The following is a 14,990-nucleotide window of genomic DNA, read 5'->3' as shown; positions in this document are numbered from 1 at the left end:
GCAGTCCTTTCGTTTGCTAGTTCCGTGTGGACAGGAAATGCGGCCCATGAGAATTAACGGCAGAGAGATTAGCCACCGAGAGGGCATTTTCTGTTCCCCAGGACTAGTAAAGAAGGGCACCATAAGGAGTGGGAAACTGCTGCCACACACTAGGTAAGTCTGGTATTTTCACTACAAGCCCTTTTAGCAGATACATTTATGGACCTATTTATTCCTATACTTTTTAGTTCCTTGTGTTGTGTTGATGCATCAATAGTCCCTATTTCAAGTGTTGCCTACAACCTTAAATAAAGCAGAGTCCAGATCTGTTATATAAAAGTACTGCTGTATTTTAGGTAAATATGTGCTTTGCAGTACCACTGTCCTAAGACAATGGCACTTTAAAAATGGGCATCTATACGGTGCTAACAGGTAATTGAAGTATCTGGTGCAGAACTCTGAGTGATACTGTACAACAAGCACAGAGCTGGTCTTTCCTTAGTCATCTTACCAGTGCTACTTTAAGCACATTTTCACTTAAAAGTTTGTTCAGCCATTTAATAGAACTGTAAAAGCAGCCATTACAGCCAGGGGCGTAGCTAGGATTCATGGGGCCCCATAGCAAAAAACTGTATGGGGCCCCATGAATCCTGTACGTTCATGTGACCCAAAGGTCCTTCATCCCTCTCCTGTGCCATCTGGCAGGTCCTGCTCCTCTGTTCAGCCCGCTCACCCGGCACTACAGTGAGGGGGCTGAACAATGCAGTGGGGGTTTCTCTTCCTCTCTGGACCCCTGGGGGAGCGGGGTACCTACCATGAAAGCAGGGCAGGCTTCCTCGGGCCCCCTTCCTGCAGGGGCCCCATAGCAGTCGCCTTCCCTGCCTTCATTGTAGCTACGCCACTGATTACAGCTTATATAGAGAATGTGCACTATTTCTGCTAGATTCTGGAATGGCAGCTGTGCCAAATATTGCAGCATTAAGATGGCACTTACAGTATTAAGGCATACTTTGATAGGTTTCTCCCTCCTGGGGTCTAGATAACCCCTATAAAAGCTGCAGGGCGGTCTTTACCTGTAGTCACTTGAAAAGCGCAGAGGAAAGAAACGGTTATAACTAAAGGTTATAAAAAAAAAACACAATGGCATATATTTATTGTTTCTCTGTGGAGTAGGTGGAATCAACAGGGGATGTGATTTAAAGAAGTTTGCAATTTACATTCATTATTATTTGTTTTAGTTTTTTTTGTTGTTACCATGCTGTAAAACAAAGCTGTACTTGACAGAAATCCAGGTCCAGTCTCCTGAAGGCAGATTTTTAATCTAGTGCTGGTTGACAAAAAAAGGCTAAACACATAAAGTCCTGGGAAACACTGGAGTTCCTGCATTTAGACTCTTTGGAAAAAAGAGCCAGAATACAGGAAGTGCCGTGTTTTTCATGATAACTAAAAAAAATGATGATAAAATAATGATTTTAGATTTTGAAAATTTTCTAACAACAGTGACACTTATGTGGTTTCCTCACACTCCAAACCACTAATAAGAATAGGAAATTTAGATTGTAAGACCTAATAGGGACAGAGAATGATGTGAACTATAACAAGATATGTATAGTGCTGGGGAATAAGCTGGTGACTCAATTTTTTTTGTGTGATAATCTGCATTTGCCAGACCCCTGCTTTGATTGTGATATAGAAAGCAGGGTCCCCCCACAGCGTGACATCCTGTTCACTTAGAGTGATCATAGCAATCACTCACTGTGCAGAGGCTGCTGTGCTGTGTGGCAGTAAAAGGTAGCTATCCCCCCTCTGCTGTATATTCCAATAAGAATATACAGTACATTGGGAAGGGGAGCACTGTGCAGCAGCACTTGATCAGAGCAGGGGTCTGAAAACTGGAGGGCAGATATGAACATTGATGTCAGCAGAAGGGCCAGTGTCGCTCCTTACTGCTGCCACTCAGAGGATGTGTGTGTATATAAAGGAAAAAAACAATACATTTATTTTAATGAAGTTATATTACAAAGTACTCTAACTTCATTAAAGCAATGTAGTGGTAAAAACAAATCTCTTTTTAATGTTACTTTTTGTATGAGAGTCTTTCAATGATGTCTTTTTGCCATTTGAATACATACTTGCACTTTTGTTGTTGCTGAATAGATCGCAGGTGTTATTTATTTAGAATAAATCACAGCAGAGCAAAACCGTCACTGGTTGCCAACTAAAGCACCTTAGTGATCCATAATAGATCACAGTGTAGGCCTCCTCAGGAAATTTAAAATGTAACTTCTTTTTACAATTTCAGATCACTGCCAACAATCAGCAGACAACACAAACTGTACAGTAATCACAGATAAACACACCAGAATTGGCAAGGGGAGGGGGGTATAGCCAACCAGTGTCACAATCCTCATACAGTAATTCTGTAGTGTTACCCTTATGATAATTTGTACAGGGTGGAAAAATAGAAAGCTCATCCAAACATGTAAAAGATATAAAGGGCTTCTCTTTGATATGTTGGTGCCTCTGGTATCTTGAAAGCGATCTTTTAGGTGGTCTTCAATCAGGAGACCGTAAGGCTATCTTTCCTATGCTCTAAGCCTTAACCTTCCATGCACTTGGCCTTGAAGGGCTACCACCCCAAAGGCCCAGTCTTCCAGAAATTAGCCCTTAAAGAGTTTAACTAGGACTAGATTTCTTTTTTTTTTTTTTTTTTTTGCAAAAATGCCACCATCTCTGTCTACTGGTTGTGTGTGCTATTGCAATTGAAGTCTATTCACTTCAATGGATCTGAGCTCCAAAACCTCATGTGAGAATAGGACCCTGAATTTCTAAAGAAGAATCAGTAAAAGTTACTATTTTCATTTTCTTGAGGACACCTATACTAGGATGTCTTTATTTATAGTTCTATAAATTGTTTGCATTCTTGTACAGTACCTTAAGCCACACACAGTCACCAAGGCTAAGGTCTTGGTAAAGGAGCTGCAGTGTGGCACAACAAGTAAGGTCAGCTCTGTATCCTCCAGTCAGTTATTTTACCAGGAGGATCTGTTCTAATTAATGCATGGCCTTGGCCTTTGTAGGTACAGATTAGACATGGCTTGTATTAGTTATGCAGTAGAACACTACATGCATACTTTTTATTACATACTTTATTGCAGTGTTTATTTAATTTCTGTTGCCTGTTAATGATGGGAGCCTGTTCTTTTGTAGTACTTTTTACAAAATTTGCTGCCAAATATATCAATACTAACATCATGTATTAGAAGCTTTGGTGTTGGGAAATGTCATTTGAGCCTTGGAAAGTGGGTAACATTTACTTAATTATTTGAGATTTTTTTTTTTTTCTATGCTGATCTGATGCCTCTCACAGAAAACTTAAACATGGAATGCCACTTTGTACTTTTACTTAGTGACAGATCTTCTTTAAGAAATCAGTCATTTCTAAATTTTAGCACTTGGTACGTTAAAGGAGAAGTCCGGCAAAAAATTTTATTAACGTGTTGTATTGCCCCCCCAAAAGTTATACAAATCACCAATATGCACTTATTATGGGAAATACTTATAAAGTGCTTTTTTCCCTGCACTTACTACTGCATCAAGGCTTCACTTCCTGGATAACATGGTGATGTCACTTCCTGGATAAAATGGTGATGTCACAACCTAACTCCCAGAGCTGTGCGGGCTGTGGCTGCTGGAGAGGATGATGGCAGAGGGATGCTCAATGTCCCTCTGCCATCATCCTCTCCAGCAGCCACAGCCGCAGAGCTTGGGGAGCCGGGCTGTGACATTACCATTTTATCCAGGAAGTGAAGCCTTGATGCAGTAGTAAGTGCAGGGAAAAAAAAGCACTTTATAAGCATTTCCCGTAATAAGTGTATATTGGGGATTTGTATAACTTTTGGGGGGCAACACAATACTTTAATAAAAAATTTCGCTGGACTTCTCCTTTTAAAGTGGTATTCTACTCAGACAGACATAACTTTTTATATTTAAGAAAATATTCATTGTCAAGCAATATTTTTAAAGATAGGTCAGTTGTGGCCGTGATACCTACACAATAACTGAGCTAGCTTTTTAAGTAAACATAACTGTGGGAAGTGTGATATCCACAATAGTGCAAAATTGTTCTTCTCCACTGCCTGTGTTGGCTGGCTAAGACCTTTTTCCAGATAAAATACCATACAGTAAAAAAGACATTTTATACATGACCTCTAATTTCTAATTATCCAGAAAAAAAGCTGCTTTCTTGCAAAAAATAGTACCAGCCCTGTCCTTAGGTTGCGGGTGGAATTACAACTAGGCTACGTTCACTTCAGTGAAACTGAGCTGCAAAACCACACTTGAACTGGGGACAAGAGTGGCGCTGTATCTGAAAGAAAGCGGCCACGTTTTTCTTACCTTGGATAGCATCTTTAAATATATTTTGTGTTTAATCCCTGTGTTGATGCTTTTTAGGAAGATGAAATGCACCAGAACGATCTCAGGGAACTCAGTATTGAAACTTCTTTGCTTACTTTTTGTACATCTTATTTACATCATATTTGTATCAAATCTATGCAATATTTAAATGTATTGAACTTTAACTGTAAATGCAACTTGTTTTCTTTGCTTCTCATACACAAGGCCTAATACTCCAGTGCAAGTAACACATTGGCGGCTGCTTTTTTGTTTGCAGTATTTTATACATATAACCTTATATTCAGATACATAAAACTTGGTTTAAGCTGTTCAGTTATTTGATTACAAAACTTTATTTCTGTAAATAAATGTTTCTTTAAAAATTGTTGTACTTTTCCAATTTTGTTTAGAGTATTGATTCTTTAAAGCTGTATTCTGACTTTTTAACAAATCAGCAGATATTGCTAAAAACATATACTTACCTTCCTTTCTCCCTCCACCACAACTGTTCTCCCAAAGCAGCTCACCACTCTTTCAAACAACAATGCCCAAAATTTGTTTTAATTCGGTTTACTGCAATCTTCTTGAGTCTTGGAAATCCTCCACTGGTTAAGTGTACGTGAGAGAAAAATGCAAAAATGGAGAGAGAACTTTTTATCACATTCCAAAGAAACAAATATACCAGTGGGAGGTACTCACTTGGAAACCCAATTGGACTGATATGGTTCCCTGAACCACTGTATACAGCTCCTGAGCTGTACAATTCTGGAGAAAAAGTTTTTTTTTTTTTTTTTTTATCGGGGCATGCGGCAGGCAGAGGCGGAAGAGTGTCATCTGGGTGGCTCCCCGTCTGTGTCTAGTCACCACTTTCTGCCTGTCAGCGTGCTCGGAGGGGATGATTGACAGGCAGAGAGGCCCGTTACTGGCCTCTGCCTGTCAATATATGTGAGGCGGGCTGCTTAGGAGTTGTATTTAGTGCTGCATGGAACCATATCAGCCCAGTTTTGCTGATTGGTTTCCTTTTAATAAATCCACATTTGCATTGAGATACTGTGCAAAGTATCTTTTATCATAACTAGAGATGAGCGAAGCGCACACCGAAGCAAATTGAATCGCTTCATTTGATCGGCGCTCTGCTGATCATGCCACCGGGCTTCCCACACTGCTTTGCTCCCTGCCACACCTCCCAGGATGCGGGAAAAAGGATGCAGCATTTCCCTGGCACCCAGAGTGGTGCGGCAGGGAGCGGAGCAGTGCGGGAAGCCCGGCAGCATGATGAGCGGAGCGCTGATCCAGCAAAGCGCTTCACTTTGATGAGCGCTTCGCTAATCTCTAATCATAACAATGGGCTATATGTGTGTACTTATTCTTTTTCTTTAACCCTTAGACGACCCAGGGCGTATAGTTACGCCATGGAAGTCTGTCCCCAGACGACCTAGGGCGTAACTGTACGCCCTGGGTGTTTCTCCCGCTATGAAGCGTGCTCCGGAGCGGAGCGCGCTTCATAGCAGGTGGGGGCCGGCTGCAATCAGCAGCCGGGACCTCACCAGTAATGACACGCTGCAGCGATCGCGCTGCCGCGTGTCATTAACTCCTTAAACGCTGCGACCGCGGCGTGTAAGTGACAGGGAGAGTCCCCTGTCACTTACCGATCGGGACCCCCGCAGTGTGACTGCGGGGGTCCCGATCGGTAAAACGGACTGCCGGAGGTCTCTTACCTGCCTCCGTGCGGTCCGATCGGCGATCTGCTGCACGAAGCCTGCACAGGCAGGCTCAATAAGCAGATCGCCGATAACGCTGATCAATGCTATGCCTATGGCATAGCAATCATCAGTGTAGAAATCAAAGTACTGGATGTAAAAGTCCCCCAAAGGGACTTCAAATGTGTAAAAAAAAAAAAAAGTTATAAACACTAACACACAACCCCAAAACCCCTCCCCCAATAAAAGTTGAAATCACCCCCCTTTCCCATTATATAAATAAAACATATAAAAATAGATAAACAAATAAACATATAATATAATACATATAATACCGCATATAATACCGTATTACCATAGCGTGCGTAATTGTCCGATCTATTAAAATATAACAAGCGTCATTGCGAACGGTAAACGGCGTACACGAAAAGAGGGAAAAAAGTGCTCGGATTACCGATTTTGTTACATTATATATAAAAAAAAATAATAAAAAGTGATCAAAACGTCCGATCTTCACAAATATGGTATTAATAAAAACTAGAGATCATGGCGGAAAAAATGACACCCCATACAGCCCCGCAGGTGAAAAAATAAAACCGTTATAAGCGTCACAATAGTCCCATTTTATTTATAATTAATTGCCCAAAAAAAGGATTTCATTTAAAAAATATATATAACATTAGAGAATCTGTGTAAACCTGCATGTGGTTGTGTTCGGACTGACCTATAGAGTAATTGTATCATGTCGCTTTTACCATATAGTGCATTACGTAGACACAGGAACCCCCCAAACGTTACCATATTGCATTCTTTTTTGCGATTTCACTAATTTATATCTTCATAAATAATATATTTGGAATTCCATCATACATGTTATGGTAAAATGAATGACGCCATTACACAGTACAACTATTCCTGTAACAAATAAGCCCTTACATGGCTTGTAGATAAAAAACTGAAAGTGCTAGAGCTCTTAGAAGGGGAGGACGGAAAAACGGAAACACTAAGATCAAAATTTGCGCGGTCCACTGGGTCATTTTGGGCCTGGTCCTCAAAGGGTTAAAGGAAACCTGTCACCCCCTGTGCCGGGGTGACAGGCTCCCAACCCCCTGTTAGTTCCCCCTATACATACCTCATTGCGCCGGGTCCCGCTTCCTGAGCCGGTCGGGTGACTGAGATGTCAGCGCCCAAGCTCATAGGAGAGTCCGATGCCCATAGAGAATGATGGAGCATCGGACTCCCCACTCATTCTCTATGAGCATCTGACTCTCCTGTGAGTGCGCGCGCCGGGCTTCGGGCGCTGAAATCTCAGTCACCCGACCGGCTCAGGAAGCAGGACCCGGCGCGATAAGGTAAGTATAGGGGGATCTAACGGGGGGTTGGGAGCCTGTCACCTCGGTAAGAGGGGTGGCAGGTCCTCTTTAAAGGTTGGCTAGTTCTCCTTACATACTGGGGGCCAGAAGTGCACTACCCAAATTCAGGTGTTTCATGACTTGGATTTTCTTACCAGATATCTTACATTTTATTGTTTTTACTTTATTCTGAATGTAGGGACATTGTTTGCAAAGCGAGGAGTTAGTTGGGGGGTGGGGGGCAGATTTATCTCACTTCTGATAGATCTTTAGATGTAATGCATAAAAATATTAATTTGTAACTTCTGCTGACTTCTTTATTGTAACAGCTTGGAAACAGTGTCAAAAGTGGATTATGCAAATATGTTTACACCCTTTGAATGTTTTATCAGTAACAACCGAAACCATAATTACATCCCGAAACAGTATGTAAAAATTTATTTTTGTATCACAATACAGTTTTGGCAAAGGGAAATGCTTTTAAAAACTGCATTATGTAAATAAGGCCATATGGTTTCTTTTAGTCTTGTGCAGAAGAAAGCTTAGTTCAGGGGAAATCATCCTATCTTTGCAGATGCAGGGGATATAAAAAGTACACACCCTTGTTAAAGTGCCACAGTTTTGTCTTGTAAAATTAACACGCCAATAATTTCAAACCTTTTTCTACCTGTTATAGATGTCAATTATTTCAATGGCCATATCAAACAACGACTGTTGCTCAATACATTTTGTGAGCAACTGCCGTTGTTTGCATGGACTTCAATGCAACCCATTTCACTATGAAAACAACGGCTGTTCTTTTCATAAAATGTTTGTTGTGTGAACATATCCTAATGGCCCTATTCCACGGGCCGATGGGGGCCGATCAATCTGCTAGATCGCCGCTCGTTTACTGGGCCTATTTCACGGCCTGATGATCGTTGAGCAAGGGCTGCAGGGACATCGTTACCGATGTCCTTGCAGCATACATTACCTGTCAGGTCTTCTCCTCCGCTCTGTCTTCCCCCCTGGGTCCCGCATGCTCTAGCTTTAGAATGGCCTGTCATTGGCTGAGCGCTCCGTCAGCTGACAGGCCATTCTGAAGCTAGAGCGTGCGGGACCCGGGGAGGAAGACAGAGCGGAGGAGAAGCTCTGCAGGTAATGTATTGTGCTTCTCAAATCGTCGGTGGCCCGCCTCGCACCGCTATTCCACCGTAGCGATGCGCGGTGGGGGAACAGTGATTTTAGGTCTGGCCCTAAATGAACGATCAGCCGATGACACAATCATCGGCTGATCATTTTCTCTATTCCACGAGCGATAATCGGCCGATTATCGTTCCTGTGGAATAGGGCCCTTAGGGTCCACTCACATGTAGAGATCAATGTAACTAAATGATGGAACACAGCATCACATCTGCAGCTTTAAATCTGTGACATCAAATCTGCTGATCCTGTGTGTGTGAATTAACTCCTAGCCTATATTCACACACCATAAATTAAAAATACATCCATACTTTCAATGTAATAATGCTCTTCTTTGCAGTCAAAGGGATCTCTTCAATTGTTCCCCCTAGTTTATTTTCTAAATAAGAATCAGAAGCAGCTGCTCTGTAAGGCCTTGCTTACACAATCTTTGGTGCAGTTTTTGCATTTCTTTTAGAGCCAAATAGAGGTTTGGATCCACGATGAACATCTTCACTTATCCCTTGGTGACCTATTTATTTACTTTCCTTCTTTGGGAAACTGGAAGCTTGTCTATAATCCATGGCCTTTAAAAGAGTAATAAAAAAGACAATGAAGTAGTACAAAATCAACTTCATACTGGCTATAAAAACACAGAAATCTGCAGCTTCAAATCTGTGCCATCAAATCTGCTGCAGATCCTGTACGTGTGAATGCACCCTCAGGCTAGTTTCACACATATACCGAATTCGCAGCTGATTTCACGCTGTGAGTTTGCAGCGAAATCCGATTCGGATCCTGGTAGTGTGAAGGTCTGTGGGGGTAACCCGGCCCCTTTAAACCGCTGCCAAGATATCACCGTCGGAAGCCCAGCGCGCGCATCAGAGATGAGTCCGACGCTCATAGAGAATGACTGCTCCATTCATTCTCTATTGGCATCGCACTCATCTGTGATGCGCGCGCTCCTGGTTTTGATGGTGATATCTCAGCAGGGGAAGCGGCTCAGGGAGCGGGACTTTGCGCACTAGGGAGTGGTTCCCCTAAATTTCAACTGTGTGAACATAGCCTTTCTGTGTTTTCAATCCACTCCTGGTTTTGGTTGCTAAATGAGGGCCAAAATACTGAGCAAAAATACTGTGTGTGAACCCAGCCTTAAAGTGTACTTATAAAAAAAAAAAAAATTACAGACCTCCATTCTTTATAGGTGAGGAAAGTTGCGAAATCGGCAGTGTATGAAATACTTATTTTCCCCACTGTTTATCCCAGGCATGTTTTAATTTAGATTCTGTAGAGTGGAAAATGCAGAAACCAGACTGTAAGACTTCATTCACATGCCTAAAATAGGAGAACTTCCAAAGAAAATAGTGGGTTTAATGCACACCGGTGCGCCACGTTTCGGCTCAACTGTAGCCTTTCTCAAGCAGGTGAAAGGCTACAGTTGAGCTGAAACATCGCACACCGGTGTGCATTAACCGGACACTAATGGGCTTTATTCCGATGCATACACCTTTCAACGGAGGATGCATCGGAATAAACTTCCGCCCCCTGCGGCGGTAGAGCGGGGGACCCCACCGGGAGCGGTAGTTTAACCAGTTAAATGCTGCTGTAAAATCATGACAGCGTCATCTAACGGGTTCCTTTGGGTCCTGGTCGGTCCCCCGATGTCTCCATGGTGATCCCGGGGGCCTAATAAAGGCTTACCATGGAGATGCCATCGTGCTGACAGGCATGGCTGTGCTGAATGCCTGTCAGCATGATGCATAATACAATACACTGCTTTTGCCCGTCACCAACCCTGTTAGCCAGTGAACACTCCCTGATTGCCCGTCACCACCCCAGATAGCCAGTAAACACCCCTAGATTGCCCTTAACCACCCCAGATATCCAGTAAACACCCCCAGATTGTTGGTAACTACTTCAGATAGCCAGTAAACACCCCCAGATTGCCGGTAACCACCCCAGATTGTCCGTTACCACCCCAGATTGCCACATATTGCCTGTAACCACCCCAGATTGCCCGTTACCACCCCAGATAGCCAGTAAACGCCCCGAGATTTTCACTTACCACCCTAGACAGCCAGTAAATGCTCTGAGATTGCCGTTGTACTGAGGAGAACCTCTGTTACAAATTTTGGGGGGCGTTTTTTTCCCCTGTTCTAAGGGAAATTGAGAAATTTCAAACTAAACAAACATATTATTAGAAAAAATAATTTTTTTTAATTTTTACGGTCTAGTTTTGAATATTTTTCTCTAACACCTGTGGGGTCAAAATGGTCACCACGCCCTAAGATGAATTCTTTGAGGGGTGTACATTCGAAAATGTGGTGACTTTTGGGGGGGTTCTATTCTGCTGACCCTACAGGGACACTGCAAACGCATCTGGCGCTCAGAAACTTCTTGAGAAAAATCGGCACTGAAAATGCTAATTGGCGCTCCCCTTCTGAGCCCTGCGGTGTGCTCATACAGTGGTTTACACCCACATATGGGGTATCGTTGTACTCTGTAGAACCTGCGTTACAAATTTTGGGGTGCTTTTTCTCTCCTGTTGCTAGTGAAAATAAGATACTTTAATCTAAACAAATATATTGTTGGAAAATTTCTATTATCCATTTTTTTACGGCGTAATGGTGAATACTTTGCTCAATATGCCCCAAGATTAATTATATAAGGTGTGTAGTTTCCAAAATGCCACTTATGGGGGTTTCCACTATACAAGCCTAAATCCACTTAAAAAAAACTGGTCCCTAAAAAAAATCAGTTTTGGAAATTTCATGAAAACTTTATAATTTGCTGATACATTTCTAAGCCCCGTAACAGCCTAAAAAAGTAAAATATGTTTACGAAATGACATCAGAATAAAGAGGACATATTAATAATGTGACTTCGTAACTAATTTATGTCATGTGACTTTCTCTTTTAGAAGCAGAGAAGACAGTGACCAAATTTTGCCACTAACATTAAGTACCATATGTTACAAAAAAAACGTTCTCAGAATCACTAGCATACGTTAAAGCATCACTGAGCTATAAGCGCATAAAGTGAGATTTTTTTTAAAAATGAGCCTGGTCAATAAGGCCCAAATAGGCTCGGTCCCTAAGGGTTTAAACCCACTATTTTCTTTGGAAGTGCTGTCTCCATGTTCTCTTATTTTGGATTATCTCCAAGCCTGGGTCCGGTTTGGTGAGGCGTGCACCCGCTCTTATAATATTATTTGTGCTGCTGGATTAGACTTTGATTGTATCATTCACATGCCTGCTATAGCCTCATTCACACGTCCACAGCATTTTCAGATCCGTGTTGCAAAAAGAGAACATTTTCCAGTGCGTAACGCAATTGCGGCACAAACACACCAATAGAAGTCAATGGGATCCGTTTTTTGCAGATTGTGGATCCATTGGGGGAAATTTATCAAACATGGTGTTTGACACTGGCTCAGTTGCCCCTAGCAACCATATTCCACTTTCTATTCCTCAGACTCTTTGGATAATGAAAGGTGGAATCCGATTGGTTGCTAGGGGCAACTGAGCCAGTTTCACTTTACAGCATGTTTGATAAATCTCCTCTATTGTGGCCATTTTTTGCAGGTCCACAAATTGTGACATCACTGTTTTAGGTCCTTCTGGCAGCAAAGTAAACCAGTAATGGCAAGGTAAAATAGCTGCCAGGTGATTGTGTAAACTTTTTTTTTAGCAGTGGGGAAAGCTAGTAATTTTTTTTTTAACTAGTTCAACTCTATTAACTAGCACCTTGCAAATTTCGTGAATCCTCGAAAAACTGACAATACTGATGTGCACTGTGGACCTTTTTCTGTGGATTGTGACAAACCTGTTGTCTCAAAATATAGTCCACGAAAACATACAGAATGAGACCTTAAAGGTCAAAAAGGGAGTTTTCAGAGCTATACCAATCATTCTGTTATAATAATATAAGCAAAGCTACCTCTAATTGGCAATCACAGCACAGACAAGTACAGTTGCTAAAGTGGAAAAACAGGGCAGTGCCAATATTTTTCATCTTGTCTAGATATTTCATCATTGGAGCTATTGGATTAGCAGGATCATTGGATTTTTATTATTAATTAAATAAATAGTAAAAACACAATGCTCTTTAATATTACTGTGAATTGCATGTAAAAATACAGAGATCATTTTAGGTACTTGTCCTGTAACCAAATGACATTCATATTCATCATCATTGCCTTTAATACTTGGAAGCCCTTCTCTTAAATTTATTAAGAAAAAAAGAATAGTTTTTAAAAGGATTTATGTTATGCTGTTAAATGTCCTAAACCAAGCAGTGGAAAGTAATATCAGGAAACAGTTTTTACCAAGACATTTTACTAGATTTACATTTGTCTGAAAAGGGAAAAAGGTAATCTGCTCTTATCACTAATCAAGATGGCCTCATGTCCGATAAGGCTACTAACACAGCACCTTATCTTCTAATGCAGATTCTAAGTGATGCCATATTGACAGAATATTAGACAAGAGTAGGTTTCATTTATTAGATAGCATAACATCCTTAAATAACTCCAGTCTGCTCAGAGTGTACATTGGTCTTAAGTAGAGATGAGAAAATTTACAGTAATAATGAAGCAAATTGCTGTATCTCTGCAATCTGCCTGCTGCTGTTTAACCCCCTCCTGTTGCTGCACTGTAAATTAACGTCCTTGCAGACTATGCCTGAGGCTGCAGTGACTTTAATTTACGATACAGGATGACATGGGCACAGAAGCTGTGTCTGTTTCATTGCAGCAGCTCCTGGCTGTCATTAATAACTGGGGACCTGCCACAACTGTCAGCACCGGACCACAGCATTTCTAGGGCTTCAGACAGAGAATTCTCCCTGGAATTTAGGGGCCTATTGCACAGATGCGATAATCGGGCGAATCGGCCCAATTTGGTCGATTATCGCTCGGTAGAATAGAGAAAACGATCAGCCGATGATCTTGTCATTGGCTGATCGTTTATTTAGGCCCAAACCTAAAATCATCGGTCACAGACGATTTGAGAAGCAGCATACATTACCTAGCAGGGCTTCTCCTCCGCTCCATCTTCATCCCGGTCCCACGTGCAGCATCAGCTTTGGTGCGGCCTGACTGAGCTGTCAGACCGCTCAGCCAATCACTGGCCGGGACCGCCGCGGCCAGTGATTGGCTGAGCGGTCTGACAGCTCAGTCAGGCCACGCCGAAGTTGATGCTGCGCCTCGGGACCCGGGGAGGAAGACGGAGCGGAGGAGAAGCCCTGCTAGGTAATGTATGCTGCAAGGGCTGCAAGGACATCGGTAACTATGTCCCTGCAGCCCTCGCTTAACGATCATCAAGCCGTGGAAAAGGCCCAGTAAACGAGCGCCGATCTAGCAGATCAGCGCTTGTTTCCACTGTTGATCGGGCCCGTGGAATAGGGCCCTTAGCCCTGCATCTGAAACCGGTATTCCATTTGGAGTGGAGGAAGTGAATTGTCTTAGAAATAGCCTTTTGCCAAGTGTGCATCATACTCTCTTCTGTATTAATGTCACTGACATAATATTTTATACCACTGGTTATACTACTAAAAACTTTTCTTTGTAAATGTCTTATTTTATGAGCATAAACAGCTGTGTTTATGCTGCTGTGAATCTCTTATTTCATTATAATATTGTCACCATGCTGTGTGCAAACCAGTGGAAGTCGTGGACTCCATAGCTACCAGCTGGCGCTGAAACTCCATTCAGTAATAAAAGTTTAAGGCTACTAATTAAGATGCTTATTTCCATTTCTTGCCTATAGTATAAGAAATCTTATACTAACTTTCTGTATTCCTATAATACTTCCATAGAATGTGGCAGCTTTGTGAGCACAGAAGGAAGCTCTCTTGCCTAATAAAATCTATTAGTTTAATATATTCGCTTGTATTATTGATTTCTGCATAGTTATTTGAAATAATAGTTACACTTTAACTAGACTCAGGTCAGCTGTGATGGTGAACAAATATTTACTTGTTCAAACTTCTTCTTGGCAAGGACATTTTGAGGATGTGACATGGAGAAGTGATCTTTGAAAAGAGGCAGTGTGCATGTCACAAAAAAATAGTTTTCTGGATAATTGAACCAAAATTTATAGACAAAGATACAGTTACAAAGAGGGGGTCCATGTCCCTGATTACCATTACCATGCATTAGCCACCACAAAGTACTTCACGACCTCAGTGTACAAATAAAAAAGGCATATGTTATAAATGATTCCCTTCTCATGTATCCTATTAGGTCATGGCGGTTTAATATACCGGAATCACTTAACATTGCCAATGTCTTAAGTAAAGCTGATATGTACCACAACATAAGCTGGGGCCACCTAACTGGTCTGGTAATAGAACGGTTGAGGATTATTGTCTAGATCTTGCAAAACATAAACATCACCCA

General features: G+C 41.8%; 1 protein-coding gene across 2 annotated transcripts in view; it reads right to left on the bottom strand.

The window, feature by feature from the left end:
* Positions 1–14,990, bottom strand: part of LOC138796578 (uncharacterized) — a 77,861-nt gene that overhangs the window by 24,424 nt on the left and 38,447 nt on the right. Inside the window, exon 13 of one of the 2 annotated variants that reach the window (XM_069976191.1) lies at positions 8,737–9,177. The exons of the other annotated variant lie outside the window; for it this stretch is intronic. Coding sequence (XP_069832292.1) covers positions 9,123–9,177 — 55 coding nt within the window. The 3' untranslated portion in view covers positions 8,737–9,122. Of the gene's footprint in view, positions 1–8,736; positions 9,178–14,990 lie in introns of those variants that run through there. 2 annotated transcript variants of the gene reach the window in all.

This window comes from Dendropsophus ebraccatus, chromosome 1 (genome assembly GCF_027789765.1).
Source record: "Dendropsophus ebraccatus isolate aDenEbr1 chromosome 1, aDenEbr1.pat, whole genome shotgun sequence".
Taxonomy (NCBI): Eukaryota; Metazoa; Chordata; class Amphibia; order Anura; family Hylidae; genus Dendropsophus; species Dendropsophus ebraccatus.
This window is presented reverse-complemented; position numbering and strand designations above follow the sequence as displayed.